General features: G+C 43.3%; 1 protein-coding gene across 5 annotated transcripts in view; it reads right to left on the reverse strand.

Annotated features, from left to right (window-relative positions):
* The window catches only part of TUBGCP2 (tubulin gamma complex component 2), a 64,009-nt gene that overhangs the window by 15,369 nt on the left and 31,855 nt on the right, over nucleotides 1-16,785 (reverse strand). For all 5 annotated transcript variants that reach the window (XM_067538644.1, XM_067538662.1, XM_067538657.1 and 2 more), the window contains 6 exons: nucleotides 16,348-16,493; nucleotides 14,395-14,575; nucleotides 11,662-11,842; nucleotides 10,763-10,935; nucleotides 8,801-8,929; nucleotides 462-582 (listed from right to left, as the gene is read on the reverse strand). In XM_067538644.1, coding sequence (XP_067394745.1) covers nucleotides 462-582; nucleotides 8,801-8,929; nucleotides 10,763-10,935; nucleotides 11,662-11,842; nucleotides 14,395-14,575; nucleotides 16,348-16,493 — 931 coding nt within the window. The remainder of the gene's footprint in view (nucleotides 1-461; nucleotides 583-8,800; nucleotides 8,930-10,762; nucleotides 10,936-11,661; nucleotides 11,843-14,394; nucleotides 14,576-16,347; nucleotides 16,494-16,785) is intronic.

Raw genomic sequence — 16,785 nt, forward strand, 5'->3', positions numbered from 1 at the left:
TCGAACAGGTGCTGGTGCACAAAGACATGCAAAAATCAAGCTAGCATTATAAACTTTGACCATGGGAACAGCCACATGCCAAAGGACAACACTGCTAGGAAAAGTCACTCCAAGCTCAGACCTCTAAGAAGGCAATAAAATAAATGGGAGTAAGACAAGTGTCCTTCTGGAAAACTCCTATCTGGATACAATATCTACCCTTAGCTGGCCCTCCTTAAGTCTCTTTCCTCTCAAGGCAGAAAGGTATTATCACCAGAGACAGCATTTTAAGGATTCCCAACAACCTCTTTTGGAGCAGTAAAGGGTGGGGCACACAGCAACTGTTTCTGGGGAATATTACATTTAAACATTTACTGAAGTAACTGAAATCAGACTTTTTCTTAAATAAAAGGGATAAGAATGACACTTCCATGACTTGGGACCCTTGTCCAGCTGGCCACAGGTCAAGCCACTAAACTCACCGATTTCAGGTTTTTCTCAAGGATATGCCATGTCGGTTCCATCACTTCAAACATCATATAATACTGGATATTCTGTACAAAATTCAGCATCCGCTGTCGTAGCGTGAAAGCACCAGCAAACCTGAGAGACAACAAGCAGCAAGCTCAGAGATGGCAACTGTCACTGGAAATTGACTTTGAAGAGGCAGGTGAAGCACAACTGAAGGCAACCACCCAGAATGCAGGAAAGTCCCTCTTTCTTAAATTACAGTTTGAGAAGGATTTTACTGTTAACCTAAACCATCTTCAGTTGTTTTCTTCCATTATATGATTTCCCATCCATTGACTAATCCAACATATTTCAGCAGGATTTTAGAGTGGACAAATATGTTGAATACTTATTTACACTTGAATAAAAAGAAAAATGCTTTAAGACATTTATTTGGTGTCACTTGGTGATATATCCAGCATGAGTTATTGTGCATTTGTTATTAGGATAGAATTTAATAAGATAAGTGAGTAATGTCTGTATTGTTGACTACAAGCATATTACTTGTTCAATGAAGACTTCAAAATACTGTTTTCTGCGCTAAAGTAAAACCCTGAGAAATTCAAATACTGGAACAAGTCACTTATGGTTCAGTTATATTCTAAACAAATGATGCCAAAAATGGAATGGTGGGCTTCCGTATTCATCCATTCAGAATACGTTTGCTCAGGCTGTCTGGAGAAAGGTGGCTCATCTAGCTGCTAGCCCTGCAAACTCCACTTGGGCTTTGAGACTGAAGCTGGGATTTTGCTTGTATTTCATCACCAGTAATTAGAAGTTTACAAACAGAATGTACTTTACAATTCTGCTGAAGTGTAAGCAAGCTAAAACAGACCCCAGCTCTCCCTGCCATAGATGTGTTGGCTTGCAGAGCTAACAAGAGTGAAAATGGTAAACATTTATTTTAGTTAATAGCCAGCAGCTATAATCCTGAATCTGGAAGATGGTATTCACAGGCAAAACAACAACCAGGCATGTGTCCTTGGACCTGATAAAGAAAAAGTGCTGCTACCTGTGTATTCATTTAAACTTGGCTGTCTTTTTGGGAAAACATGTCCATAGTCTTCCAGGTTAATTCAAACACTCTGCAGAGGTGTATGCTTCAGTATCATTGTCAACAAAGTCCTTAAAAAGTTACGAATAAGAGTGGATTTCACCTTCCAATTCTCATGCTATCTGTGAAAAAGGCAGAGTTTATATAGCACCTATATTTCACAGCATGCCTTGTGCTAGGCTGGAACTACTGCATGGCTTCCTGGGACAGTCTACATTTCCCAGCCTGCCTTGCTCTCATGCTTCCAACAGAGAGAGACTGGCTAGAACAGGGGTGGCCAACCAGTCAGACACAAAGAGCTGGAAAGAGCCACATTTACTTTTTCAGTTTCCCCTCCTCTCTTACCCTCCACTGAAAATTCAAGCTGACCCCTCAATTTCTTAGGCAGCTTGTCAATTTCATTTGTCAGTTTCCCCTTGTCTCTTAGCCTCCACTGAAAAGCTTGTCAATTGCAAAGAGCAAAGAGCTGCATGCTAGAGCCACCAGAAGCTAGCATGATTTCCCTCACACTAAGGATGAAGGGAAGTTCCAGCTCACACTGCTCTTGGAACTCCAGCCTTGTGCCTCAAGGCTACAGCCTACTGCATATACTCCTTTGTGAACTTCAGAGTGCTTCCCTGAGACCATTTCTGTACAGCTCAGGAGAGATCCCCTCATTAGTCTTTGGGACTAGAGACCATTATAAGGGTACTTTCAGAGAAGAATTACAAGGTATTGTAATTAGATTTCCCTTCTCTAAAAATTCTGAGTTGTCTGTGAACTATGCTTGGTGACAATCAGGATGGGAAATGCTAAGAATCTTAAGCTATCTTAGCACCTGGAGGGTGTTTTGAGCTGACCCAGTCCCTGGTGTAAAGCAGAGTAGCCTCATGGTTGGGCCAATTTACACCAGCTATGCTTGGGCCCCAAGGGGCCATTGAAGCAGTCAGGAATCACCAGGGAAGGTTTGTTTTTAACTGTAATGGAGGGATAAAGCACCTTCCCAAATCAAAATCCTTAACTGTGGCCAGATCGAAAGGACATTGCAAAAGATACAAAATTCTTAGCAATAAGAGAGTTTGGGTTCCTGTTTTGAAAACAGTTTCTGCAGGACTGACAGACCGAAACAACAGTTGCTTTGTACATATAAGGCAGGAGAAGTGGCCCTGCCTCAGATCAAATGGGCTGTGACATAGGCATCTAGGCATTAGGCCAGCTAGGTCATAGCAATGCAAAATGCATGAGACAACCTACTAAGACCTGGTCCTCTTAGTGACAAGAAGGAATCAGTATCAAATGAAAGAAGTAGTCATGTGGCTTGTGACGGATTGCAACCAGGACTGGTAAACTCAAGCTTGTTAATTCCAGCTCAACCCTGGCTGCTGAAGCTCTTGGGTGACAGTGAGGGAAACAGCCAGAGGAAGAAGGGGTTACTCACCTTGTGCAGTAACTGTGGTTCTTCGAGATGTATCCCTATAGGTGCTCCACTGTAGATGGATCTGCGTCCCTGCACCTCTGATCTGAGATTGTAGGTAGCTGTGTCCATTTGACCCACACATGCGCCCTGTCTGTCTCATGCCTTGCCTCGAGGCTATCTAGAGCTGCACAGGAGAACTACCCTCAGTTCCTTCTCTATCTCAGAGCCCCTTATTGAGAACTCCAAAGTAGAGGGTCGACACACAAGTCAAAGAACCACAATTATTGCACAAGGTGAGTAGTGTCTTTATAGGTGCTCCACAGTAGGTGACTCTACAGCAGTACCCCTGATGGAGGGGTGGGGCTTCAGAGTCAAGTTTTATTACTAATCTTAATACTGTGCAGCCAAACACGGCATCACATGCTGAGTCATAGCAATTGCATAATGTTCTGAAAACTTATGAGCGAATGCCCGAGTTGCTGCTATGCATATTTGTGTGATGGGAACATTTCTGATGATGGCTAAGAAGTGGAAATGTATCTCAGGGAATGAATTTGATCTCCAGATGGATGTTGCAGATTGCAGGCATGATGGCAATACTTAATGCAGTTTGATATCCATCTGAAGAGTCTTTGATCTGATATTGAGGATTCCTTGGATCTGTCTGCAATTGAGAGGAATAGTTTAGGTGATTTCCTAAAATATTTGTTCTATCCAAATAGATTGTCAGGAGAACTTTGGCATCAAGCGTATGCAATATTGCTTCCTTCTTGTCACAATGAGGCTTTGGGGAGAGGAGAATGAGCTGGTTTATGTGGAAGGATAAGGCTACTTTGGGGAGGAACTTTGGATGTGGTCTCAGTGTGACCTTATCCTTAAACAAAATTGTGAAGGGCGTGCGTGCCATTAGAGCCCCAATTTGCCTGATCCTCCAAGCCGAGGTAAGGGCCACTAGGCATGCTGTTTTCGTAGACAGATGTGTAAGTGAGCATGTGGCCATGGGTTCAAAAGGGGGTTTTGTTAGGCCCTTGAAGACCAGATTAAGGTCCCATGCTACTGTGGGACATCTGATTTGTGGGAAGAGGTTACTCATATCCTTGAGGAATCTCTTTGTGCTTGGATGAGCGTATACTGAATATCCATCTATCTTCTGATGAAAGTCTATCATGGCCACAAGGTGCACTTTTACTGGGCTGAGAGATAATCCTGTCTTCTTGAGATCTAGGATGTAGTCTAGTATTAGTGTGAAGGAAGAGGCTGTAGGGGTAACTTGTTTTGAGTCATATCAGATTTGGAATTTTTTCCACTTCTGTATATATGTGTGATGGGTCTTTGATTTTCTGCTATATAATAGCACCTCTTTTGCATCCTCAGAACTTGAGCTCTCTATGCTCTGGAACCATCAAGGAGCCATGTTTTGAGTTGGAGAATTTGCTGGTTCGAGTGATAGATCTGTCCAGTGTTCTGAGAGAGGAGGTGAGGAAGGGGTTGAAGAGTAATTGTTGGGCACATTGCTAATTGTATAATGTGTGGGAACCACATTTGTCTCGGCCACGTGGGAACTATGAGAATAATCTTTGCTTTTGCTTTTCTTATTTTGAGCAGGACCTTCGATATAAGAGGAAATGGAGGGAAGGCGTAAAGGAGATCTGTGTTTCACTGAAGGAGGAAACGCATCTCCCAATGACTGCTTCCCCAGACCAGCTCTGGAGCAGTACAAGGAGCATTTCTTGTTTTTGAACATGGCAAACACGTCTACTGTTGGGTCTCCCTCAATGGCAAAATATATCATGGAGCACTCCACGGTCCATCTCCCATTTATGTTCCTATGAGAATGTTCTGCTGAGGCTGTCCGTTGTTATATTCTGAACACCCAGCAACTGATAAAATGATGCTGTGCCGAATGCCCCTATTCCATAATTTCACTGCCTCTATGCATAGGGATGGTGATCTCACGCCTTCCTGGCAGTTTATATAGAACATACATGCTATGTTGTCTGCCATGATTTTTATATGCTTACCCTTGATCAACAGTAGGACACGTGAACAAGCATTCCTGACTGCCCTGAGCTCCAGCAGGTTGATATCTAGCATTGATTCCATGGGGGGACCATCTGCCTTGAACCACGTGGTTGTCTAAAGGTGCTCCACAGCCCACTAAAGATGCGTCTGTTGTTAGTATCGATGCTGGAGGTGGCTGCGTAAATGGGATCCCTGCACAGACATTCTATGGATCTTTCCACCAATCGAGAGAGTTTGACTGTGGACAGCATTTGACAATGGTTTGTTCAATCTGTCCCTGTTTGGAGCAAACACCATTCTGAGCCATGCCTGAAAGCAATGCATGTGGAATCTTGCATAACTTATCACAAAACATGCATGCTGACATGTGCCTGAAAAGCTGAAGGCAATTTCTGGCTGAGGTATGGGGGCTGGTCTGAATGATGTCGATTAAGATGGTTAGAGTGTTAAGCCTGTGTAGGGAAAGGAAGATTTTGGCCTTCACCATATCGAGATAGGCCCCTAAAAATTCCAAATGTTGCACTGGAGTCAAAGTCTATTTATGGGTGTTCAGCTGTAGTCCCAACTGCGTGAACACCTCTATCATCTTTTCTGTGGCCTGTAAGTAGTCATCTAAGTATGGTTAAATCATGACTCCTAATTTGCAAACGTGGACCACTACCACAGATAGGACTTTGGAGAACACTCTGGGTGTGGATGATAGACCAAAAGGAAGTACTCTGTATTGAAAATGATCCTGTCCGAAGGTGAATCTGAGAAACCTCCTGTGGGATGGTTGAAGCGCTATGTGAAAGTAGGCATCTTATCGGTTGAGGGCTGAGAAAGAACAATTACTTACCTCATAACTGTTGTTCTTTGAGATATGTTGCTCGTGTCCATTCTGAATGTAGGGGTGTGTGCGCACCACATGCACCCATGCTGGAAGCTTTTTCCCTAGACGTACCCATAGGGCTGGTTCTAGTGCCCTCTGCAGCGGCGCACATATGCACTCACATATATGGCACTGCCGGTCCCCCTCCCTCTCAGTTCCTTCTTGCTAGAACTCCGAGTGAACGGATTATGAGTCGTGGAATGGACATGAGCAACATATCTCAAAGAACAACAGTTTCGAGGTAAGTAACTGTTCTTTCTTCTTCGAGTGTTTGCTCATGTCCATTCTGAATGTAGGTGACTCACCAGCTGTACCTCCGGAGATGGGTGGAGTTCATGGCTGTGAAGATTGCAGAACCATTCCGCCAAATCCTACATCGTCCCGAGCTTGCTGCGTGATGGCATAGTGGGATGTGAAGGAATGCACGGATGACCATGTAGCAGCCCGACAAATATCATGAATAGGTACATGTACCAGGTAGGTCACCAAAGACACCTGAGCTCTAGTGGAATGAGCTGACAGGAATGCATGGAGCAGCGGAATGATCTGGTCCTATCTATGTCGAAACCCAGAGGCCTCCTTACATCGAGTGAGTGCAGATGCCTCTCTTCACCGGAGCTGTGAGTTTAGGGCAGAATACCGGCAGAAAGATGTCCTGATTAACATGAAAGTAGAAGACAACCTTGGGGAGGAACGCCGGAGGAGGCAGACTTTATTCCTGAAAAACACTGTATAAGGCAGCTCTGAGGTCAGGGCCTTAATCTCCAAAACCCTGCTTGCAAAAATGATTGCTACCAAGAACGCCACCTTCCAAGACAGTTGCATGAGTGAGCAGGAGGCCAACAGTTCAAAGGGCGGAGCAGTGAGCTGAGACAGGACAAGGTACAGGTCCCACTGGGGAACTGGCTCTCTAATCTGAGGGAAGAGTCTTTCCAGCTCCTTGAGGAATCTACAAGTCATTTCATTAGAGAAGACCAAGCTGCCCTGAATTGGTGGATGGAACGCCAATACTGCCACTAGGTGGACTTTCACCGATGAAAAGACTAAGTCTCCCTGTTTCAAATGAAGCGGTAGTCCAGGATCATCTGTATACTGGTTCACATTCTATAGCCCTCAAACCATTTCCTGCAGTACTAATGCCTACACAGTTATTCCCCATTTTGTATTTGTGCATTTCCTTCCTAAGTGAACTATTCTGCACCTGTCTTTATTAAAATTCATCTTACTGATTTCAGTTCAATTCGCCAGTTTATCAAGATCATTCTGAATTCTAATTCTGCCCCTCATACTTCCCCTCATACTCCACATCCAGCCCTGCTCCTCCCCCTTCTCCTTGCCCCACTTCCAGCCCTGCTCCCCCATGCAACGGAGTGTGTTGCCATTGCAGCCCAAGGTGAGCAGGATTGCATGAACTGGGTACTTCTGCCCCAGAACTGAACACCAGGTTTCCATCCCTCATTCCTCCTTCCACGTCGCAGCTCTCTGCCAGGTTGGACAAGAACAGGCCAGCTTACACCCACTCCTGCTCTTCCTAAATCCTTACCCACCTGCTTGCTTGCTTGCTTGCTTGCAGCTTCCCCCTGGTCTCCAGTGCCAAAAGAAGCTGCTGGGTTCTGGCAGGCGGAGCAGGACTTGAGTGCCAGCAACATTCTCCCCCAGCAGAAGTGCTCCCTGTCTCCTCTCCTTCCACCAAAACTTTCTACTCCTTTATCCAAGTCATTAATGAAAATATTGAATGGTATAGGATCCAGGATAGACCCCTGCAGGACTCCACTTAATACGTCCTCCCAGTTTGACACTGAACCACTGATAACTATTCTGAGAACGGTCTGTCAACCAGTTGTGAACCTACCTTATAGTCACTTCATCTACACTATCTTTCCCTAGTTTGCTTGAGACTGTCATGTGCGACTGTCTTCTAAAGTCCAGCTATATCACATCAACTGCTTTCACCCATCCACTAGACCAGTGTTTCTCAAATAGTGTTCCGTGGAACCCTGGGGTTCCGCGGGACAAGTTGAAGGGTTCCGCAAAAAAGCGGAACCATGCCACCGAAATAAACATAAATCGTGCGCCGCCGAACAGCTGTCTGCGAGCCGCTGATCAGCTGCTATTGCGCCGCCGAACAGCTGATCGCGGCGCTGAAAACGGCTCAGATAGCCCGCCGCTGAAAGCCGCCTTCACCGCGCCGCCGAAAAGGGGTAGATTGTTTGGACTTTTCGGCGGAGGGTCTGGCATGGCTGGGCAAGGGTTCCGGGGGGAAATATAATTGAGAAACACTGCACTAGACCAATAACCCTGTCAAACAATGAAATTAGATTTGTTTGGCATGATTTTTATTGACAAATCCATGTTGGCTATTACTTATCACCTTATTATTCTCTGGGTTTGAACAAATTAACCATGAAGCATGCTTTTCACTGATGACATTCTGTTGAGCCATGAAGATAAATACAAACTGGAAAGGACAATGGAGGGCTGCATTAGAAGCTGGTTGAGGAGGAGCAACAGAACACCCCCCCCACACATTTGAAGTGTTTGACCAACAGTCTAGAAAAGCCAGGATTTGAGCAGGCACTTGCCATCAAGGATGACAAATTGGTAAGTAGACAGCCATCCTTGCAGTTTCCTGAGATGGAGCCTGGCGTGGTGGACTACATAAGTGCATGAGGCCATAAGCCCCAGAAGTCTGAGGCAATTTCGCACTGTCATGGTGGGACAAACCTTCAGGTGTAAATCAATGACCAGCATTAAAGAATAACCATCAAGTACAAGGTTTGGATTAATCAGCAGGCCTTCTATCAGATGCTGAAATGCTGCTTAAGACAACTGCAGTTTGCTCTCAGCCTGTCAGAAACATGTATAATGATTTGGCGAAGGGACCAGAACAAGGGACATTTAAAATGTGTGACCATTAACAAGGAAAAGAAAACTTCACAATGCTCCAGGAGGAGAAAATAGGCCATACCACTTAGCTGAATGCAAGGAGTACTCCTTAGCAGCCTTATTGCTGATCCAAACATTGCACAACTGTCTTTCCACATGCTTGCAATAGAACATGTGTCTGAAAAGCATCTGGTATCTGGTTAAAGCTTTCCTGGAAATACAACACAGGAAGAAAGAAAAAAATAAAGATTAAACCCCATTCCAATTAGCAGACAAAAAACCACTACGTTGTAAGAGAGATAAGGTTGCTCTATATACACCACACATAATACAAAACCATCAAAACAAGGAAATGAAAATCTAAGGCATTTAACATGACATACTTTTTACTCCTCCACCCAGAGATGCACAACTCACCACTAAAGCAACCACAATTATAACTACCTCAGTAAGGATGCCAGCTTTCCAGCACCTCCTTCCTTAAACTCCCCAACAACATCAGAAGTCAACCAGCCAGTGGCCCACCCCAACTGTTCTGCACAGCTCTGGAAAATCACACACATGCATGTTTAGGAAAGGAGTGCTGGAAGATGTCAAAACGTGCAGCAGTGCCCCAACTACACTAAAAACTAGTGTTAATGCTTCAAATTTTTACCAAGATTTTACAAGAAAGAGGAGAAAGACATGTGGCCAAGGATCAGGCTCTGGACACAGTGACTGTTCCTCTGCTTGTTGTCAATGCACTAACAGGAACAGAGGTGGTTCGGGGTTGGTACATCTGTTAATATCTTTGGACACCAAACGTTCAGTGCCATGAAGAGGAGCTTGTGTCCCAGTTTTCTGCAGAGGTCTAAAGCTCTGCAGCAGAGACTTGCATTCCAAAAGCAGAAATAGGAAGGGGCTCCCCTACAGAACATTTACTTTTTAAGTACAGCCCTCTGAACAGAGCAGACTTTAGTCCAGAGCCTCTCCTCCCATAGAAGAAAAGGAGCTGTGATCATCTTGCTGATAGTACTTCCTTCAAGTACTCAGTCAATGAACTTGTTAGCCTGCATCTAGCTCTCACTAAATCAAGGCTAAAGCCCAGATTGTGGATCTAGTTTACACCACTCACCTTTAGAAAGCAGAAACATTCTCTTATAAGCATGATTTTTTTTTTAATTTTCCACAAGCCTGATTTTTAAAAGGTGGGGCCCATATTAAGAGCAATTTTGGTCATTTATTAACAGCTAGTTGTGAGACCCCAGGTGAACCCATTTTGTTCTTTGCTGTTAAAAGAGCAACCCCCTCCCTCCCCCCATTGTTTGTGTGTCACAAGCAGGACTGCCAGCACTTGCTGATGAAGGCAGGAGATTGTGCAGCAGTTGAAGTTACATTTTCAAACCGTTATAACTTGGTCAAATGAAAGCCAATTTTCACCAGAACACTCCAAGGCATTTCTCAATGACACTGGTTTGCCTGCACCCATCCAGTTTGTTGCTAAAACTACTACAGAAAAGCCTTTTTTTTAAAATGGGGGAAATGTATTTCCCCAACTCTCCTCTCATTCAAAGAATAGCTGATCCATTTGCTCAAACTTTAAAACAAGAATTTACTTTCAAATTTACTGAGTTGAAATATTTCTGCCTGAAAGGTGACCATTTCAGAAAGTTATGAGTGACTGACAACAGAGGGTGGTGGGGCTTAGAATGGAAACACTTAGGCAATCTCAAGGTATAAAAGATGTGGCTAACTTTTCCAGCTAAGTTTTATGTTTTTATATAGTTTAAAACAGAAGCCTGAAATTCTAAAGACACCTCTGATACTTTGGTCATTTAATCTCCAATTTGGCAATGTTTTAATGCAGATACAGTCATGGTCTAAGGGTCTAACCAGCAGAGCAAATAAAAGTAAAAGACCTCAGTGCTGCCCCTTTATGTATCACTAACCTAGGTAGTCTGCATCTGTTTAAGACATTCTGCTATTTTGTCTTGTTTTTTTAAATACTGTATCAGTTCTGTGCAGAAGTAGGTCTGGGTTTTTCCTTCACGGGCTAATACTTTACCTGTTTATAATGAGTGACAGAGGCCATTTGACAATGTAATCAAAAGAAAATGCTTCCAGGCCACTGAGAGTGAGCTCTGTGGGATCAGCATTGATAATGGCCTTTTCCTGTTTAGTTTCAATAGCCAGAACTCGCAAGAGCTGTGTAATGAGGTCATGGGGCATCAGGTCAATCTGTAAAGAAACAAAGAGCAGGGAAAAGATGCTGCTAGACATTTTCTATCATTGTTTAGCTGCAGACATGTGTGGCATTAGAACTGGCCTGAATTTGTAGTGTTGTTCTCAAGTCTTCAAATCAATACCCAAATAAGTAATAGCGACTGGCACAGTATCTATCATGCTGTTGATTACCCTCACCAGCAGCATCAGTTTTGGTGCCATTAGGGCATGAACAGATAGAGGAATGGTCACTTTGGTGTTTTATGGAAAGGTCATCAACTTCAAGAAGGCTAAAAAAGGGGCAGCAAAGATTCATCTCTGCTGAATGTCAGGTACTACTGGATAGCTAGACCTGAATAAAGGTTCAAGAAGCTCTTGGGACTTTCATGCTAAAGTTTCTGAACAACATAACAGGTAAACAGACACTATTAACTGATTCAAAAACATTTCTTTTTACTGTTTTGGGCTACGGTGTTTAGAGCTAGGAATAAAAGTAGAAGTACACACTCAGCAATACTGCTTCTAGCTCATTCTACCATCACTTGTCACACAGGGGTCAATAATGGAGCAGGAATGGAAGTGGAAAGGAGATTATCCTGAGACAGCTGAAAAGGGCTCTTCCATCTATATTTTCTAGGATTCTTTGCTTTGCTTTTACAATTCTCTTTAAAATATATGGATTTTTCTAGGACATGGATGGGCCTCACAGCTCTATTTCATACGGTTTTCTATAGACTCTACCTTTAAATCATCTTTAAATGGGTCTGTGTTGGCAGTGCTCATTCTCAAGGCTAATTCAAGCAGAGCTTCTAATCTAGTAGGTATAATGTCATCTACAGGCTTTTTCAGTTCCTCTTCTGTTAGATCCATGAAGTGAACAAAGAAATCTCCTTGGTCCATTAGGAAGTAGTGCTTTATAGACCTGCTCAACAAAATATAAATACAAAAAAGAAAAGAGCAAGAGAGTAAGTTATCTGTGTATAATGGTAAACCTAGAAAAAAGGGAGCACAAGCCATCAACACTCAGCCAGCATGTAGGTTTCAATCACAGAAAACCCATTCCATACATGTGACATACAACCAGAACTATGATGTCTCCCTTTTTCCCCACCCTCAGATCCAGGTGTTTGTGTGTTCAGATTTTTATTAAACATATGCCCCATTCCTGAGCAAAGATTCTCTTGAAAATGTGCATTTTACCTCTGGATCAGAACAGTCAGGTGGGACTCAGCCTAGAGAAGGTTCTATCCCCATGCCTGACAAGCTAACCTTGGTCTACCTAGTTGTATCATTCCTGGGCAGCATAGCTGTCTGGGAGGATGAGGAGATCTGTAAAGTAACCGCTGTCAATTAGGCACAGTATCTTGAACGCTACTCTAATGTGAAGGTGCGGAGTTCTCAAAGCATTGGTATGATATGTTTACATTAGCTTTTGCTGCTAAATTAGGTGAGCTGCTGTGTGGCATGTCAACTGCAGCCTTCTTGCGTTGATTGTATTCATCCCAAAGCACAGTGAAATGTAGTTGTCTAATCTGGGGATGATGAAACTGAGGTCCTCATCCAACTGGAGCAGGAGGGCCAAAGATGGAAGAGGGTATTCCTTGTCCCTTCAGCAATTTCCATGTCCAGAAGCAAAGGTGAGTCCAGCATGACCCTGAGACTGTATATCACCTGGACAATCTGATGCCCTTGATCACTAGTGAGTTTACAGTATGAAGTCCCTCAAAATGCGCTCCTTCCTACTATCATCATTTTTGTCTTTCCTATGTTGAGCTTGAGCCAACTGCTCTCATCCATCTGCTGATATCTTCCAGGACCTGGGACATCCTGATGATGGCAGAAGTTGTATATCTCCTCCACTGATTCAGTTATCTGCATATTGCCGGCACATGAGTTTATGATGTCTCATGATCACTCAGCAAGGACTCAACTAGGCATTAAAGAGGAAAAGAGTGTGGAACTCTGCATTATACGGGATGGATGATGGGGCAGTTCCCTATTTTAATTCTCTGGGATCTCATTACTGTAAAACTGCCACAGTTACTCCCCAAAGCTCTCGTGTTCATCAAAAGCACAGTAGAGTCCATACACTGTAGGATGCTGAAAGATCTACAAGAATCAGCAAAGAAATGTATTTCCGTCTAAGATAAGGAGAAGGACTGGTTCTGAGAAGTGTTCTGGCCTGAAATCTGACTGTGGTATCCAAGACACTGGCAGAGGATATACTCTACTGGAGCTTGGTAGCCAGCACCTTTTCAATGTCCTGGCCAAAAAAGGGGAGCTTGGAAACATGGCAATAGGTGGTAAAGCTATTAGCACTAAGTGGAAGCTTCTAAAAAATGGGGTGTCTACTAGCTCTCTTTCAAAGAAGCTATGATGGTCTGATACCAAGTGCTCTTTGGTGGTCTTGACCAGTCATGAATGGCAGGTAACAGTTTCAGGAGGGGTGGGCCAGACACACATCAGAGCTTCCATGGCCTTTAATCAGGGGATTGGTCTAAATCCTACCAGGGCACGTGAGACAGGAGGCATCCTTGGTTCTGGAAAAGTTATCTTTGTTGCAGTGAAGCCATCTGATTCTAGCAATTTTGTCTTTGAAATAGGCAGAGAGCTCTCTACAGAGATAGGGGCTTTGATCTGCCGGGATTCTGGATCTGTTATGGATCTTACTGCATGGACCAGCACTGCTGGTCATGATTTGACAAATGCAATTTTAACTCAGCATAAGGTTCTTTCAGTTGGTTTTAAGGCTGTAGAAGATGTCCACAGGTTGGCACTCACCTTTTCAGGGACTGACCAAGAGGAATTTGCACCATAGGTGCTTTAGCCTTCTGCTTTCATGCTTTATTTGATGTGGTCTTCTGGAGAACCACAGTGACCTGTGTGGACAATATGGGGGAAGGAGCCATTTTAGGGCTTGCTTGTTGAGGTTTCTGGCCAGCAGCTAATAGCAATATTCTACTAAGTAGTTCTGCACTGCTCCTTTGGCTGGGTGGTTCCCCTCACTTAGTGTCTTCTGAAGGTTTTGAGGACCAAGAACTTGGGTCACACAGGGATCTACAAATCCACTTGACAGCTACTGAAAGTTTCAGATAGAATACTCTTGCTGTTGCCTGAACGGATTACATACAACCTAAAAGTACACGATCATTAAAACCAGACTGGATAAATCACTACAAAGCATACCATTAAGAATGATCCCGCACTGCCCCTCAGGAATGCACTGGATAATTTAATAAAGTCTACTCTATCTCAAATGTCTGATTCTGTGAATTCCAACTGAGACACAATTTTGACCTAGTTCTTGACAGAGCCATTCGCTTTTCACATTAAACTCCTAAAACTAGTTTGTTTTATTTTTGCAGGTCAGAATCTCTATTGGAAGTGCAATGATAACATGGCATCGAAAAAACCCAAAGGTTACTTAACTACTGAAACACAAACACTAACAAACATTTAGGAAATAAATCAAACCTCAAATGAGCCACAAGTTCTTTTTCCTCCATTAGGAAATCCAGAAGAATTTTGCTAGCATAATTATAAGCTTTTTCTATTTGCTCCACATATGCTCGCTCTTTCAATGTGTAAATGACTTCTTTAGCCTCAGGGCAAGTAACATCACAACCACATTCTCGGACAACATTTAAATATTTCCCTAAAAGAAAAAATAGCAGCAGCTGTTTAGTCTGACTCACATTAATGCACTTAATTTGCACTCTACAACAGGGAGACATTTAAGCAAAACTTTCAAATCTAAGGGTGATATCTAAAACTAGACTCCTAAATCCTAAATTAGACTTAGAACTGGTCTGATATCCCGAAGTGGTGAGCAACCTTAGCTCTCAACTAAGTCAATGGGAGCTCCAGATGCTCAAAACCTTTGAAAATCAGGGATTATATCTCAGAAGTGCCCAGCACCTAGCACTTCTCATTGAGAACAATGGGAAATAATGGCTGTTGGAGACTTGTGAAAAACTGTATTACTTCATTTATGCGCCTAAATCGGAACAAAGACGTTTTGAAACTCAGGCTTGTTGTGGGTGCTGAGCGCTTCTGAAAGCCAGGCTACATGTGAGGATTTCAAAGCAGTTTACAAATCCTCACAACCCACTTGTGTAAGGTTAGTATGGATTATCATCACTGTTTTACAAACAAGGAAACTGAGGCACAATGAAGGGTAATGACATACTCAAAATCATATACAATGCTACTGTCAGAACCAGAAATAGAATTCAGCACTCCCAGGTTCCAAACCTGTGTCTTAACCATTAGTCAATCCTTCTTCTCTGGAAGGAATATGCCAAGGCATAAAAAATGCTTCTTCTCTGGAAGGAATATGCCAAGGCATAAAAAATGCTGATTAATTTTCATAGATCCTTAAATCTACAGACAATAGCCTTGAATCATAGGCTGACAATGTGAAACAGAGAAGTTGACGTTATTTCTGACTTTTATTAGGCACTTCTGTAACCTCAAATCATGCTAAAACCTAAACAAACTGGAGGATTGGGCCAAAAGAAATCCAATGAGGTTCAACAAAGAAAAGTGCAGAGTCCTCCACTTAGGAAGGAAGAATCCCATGCACAGCTATAGACTGGGGACCGACGAGCTAGGCAGCAGTTCTGCAGAAAAGGACCTGGGGGTAACAGTGGATAAAAAGCTGGATATGAGTCAGCAGTGTGCCCTGGTTGCCAAGAAGGCTAATAGCATATTGGGCTGCATTAGGAGGAGCATTGCCAGCAGGTCACGGGAAGTGATTATTCCCCTCTATTCGGCATTGGTGAGGCTGCATTTAGAGTATTGTGTCCAGTTTTGGGCCGCCCACTACAAAAAGGATGTAGACAAGTTGGAGAGAGTACAGCGGAGGGCAACAAAAATGATTAGGGGGCTGGAGCACAGGACTTATGAGGAGAGGCTAAGGAAACTGGGCTTGTTTAGTCTGCAAAAGAGAAGAATGAGGGGGGATTTGATAGCAGCCTTTAACTACCTGAAAGGGGCTTCCAGGGACGATGGGGCTAGGCTGTTCTCGGTGGTGGCAGATGACAGAACAAGGAGCAACGGTCTCAAGTTGCAGGGCGGGAGGTCTAGGTTGGACATTAGGAAAAAGTTTTTTCACTAGGAGGGTGGTAAAGCACTGGAATGGGTTACCTAGGGAGGTGGTGGAATCTCCATCTTTAGAGATTTTTAAGCTGAGGCTTGACAAAGCCCTGACTGGGATGATATAGCTGAGGTTAGTCCTGCTTTGAGCAGGGGGTTGGACTAGATGACCTCCTGAGGTCCCTTCCAACTCTAATATTCTATGTAGTTTACTGCAACTATGAGCCAAATAGTAGAAGAATTTATAGTAACCAATAACTTTCTCCTTATGTTGTCAGACAATGTACATCTCAGACACTTTCATACATTCAGAGTCAGTCACTTACTTACCTGTGCTAAGTATCTTGTCAGCCATCTTCTGCAGGAATGATGGAATTTGTTGCTGAACAACAGTATATCTTTGATCCCAATATTTATCATTATAATCCTCTTGTATCTTCTCCTTCTGCAACTCATGTTCTTCTACCATGAACTCACTGTGCAATTAAAGCAGGTTTTTTAGATACAATAATAAGTACAAACAAGATTATTTTTTAAACTTGACCTCAAACCAGTAACATGCTCTATCAGAAATGAGAATCCATGAGACTTCTGGCTCCCAGAATATTTCCTAATAAATGTTTTGCGAGTTCTGGAGTCTTGAAGATTAGTTTTCAGTGTGGCAACAGAAAGGGCAATATGGTGAGCCTCAGTATTGAACATAAGAACGTACGAATGCCCATACGGGATCAGACCAACGGTCCATCTAGCCCAGTATCCTGTCTTCCG

This window comes from Emydura macquarii, unplaced genomic scaffold, assembly GCF_026122565.2.
Source record: "Emydura macquarii macquarii isolate MOO-44397 ecotype Brisbane River unplaced genomic scaffold, CSIRO-AGI_Emac_v2 contig_67, whole genome shotgun sequence".
In the NCBI taxonomy this organism is placed as follows: Eukaryota; Metazoa; Chordata; order Testudines; family Chelidae; genus Emydura; species Emydura macquarii.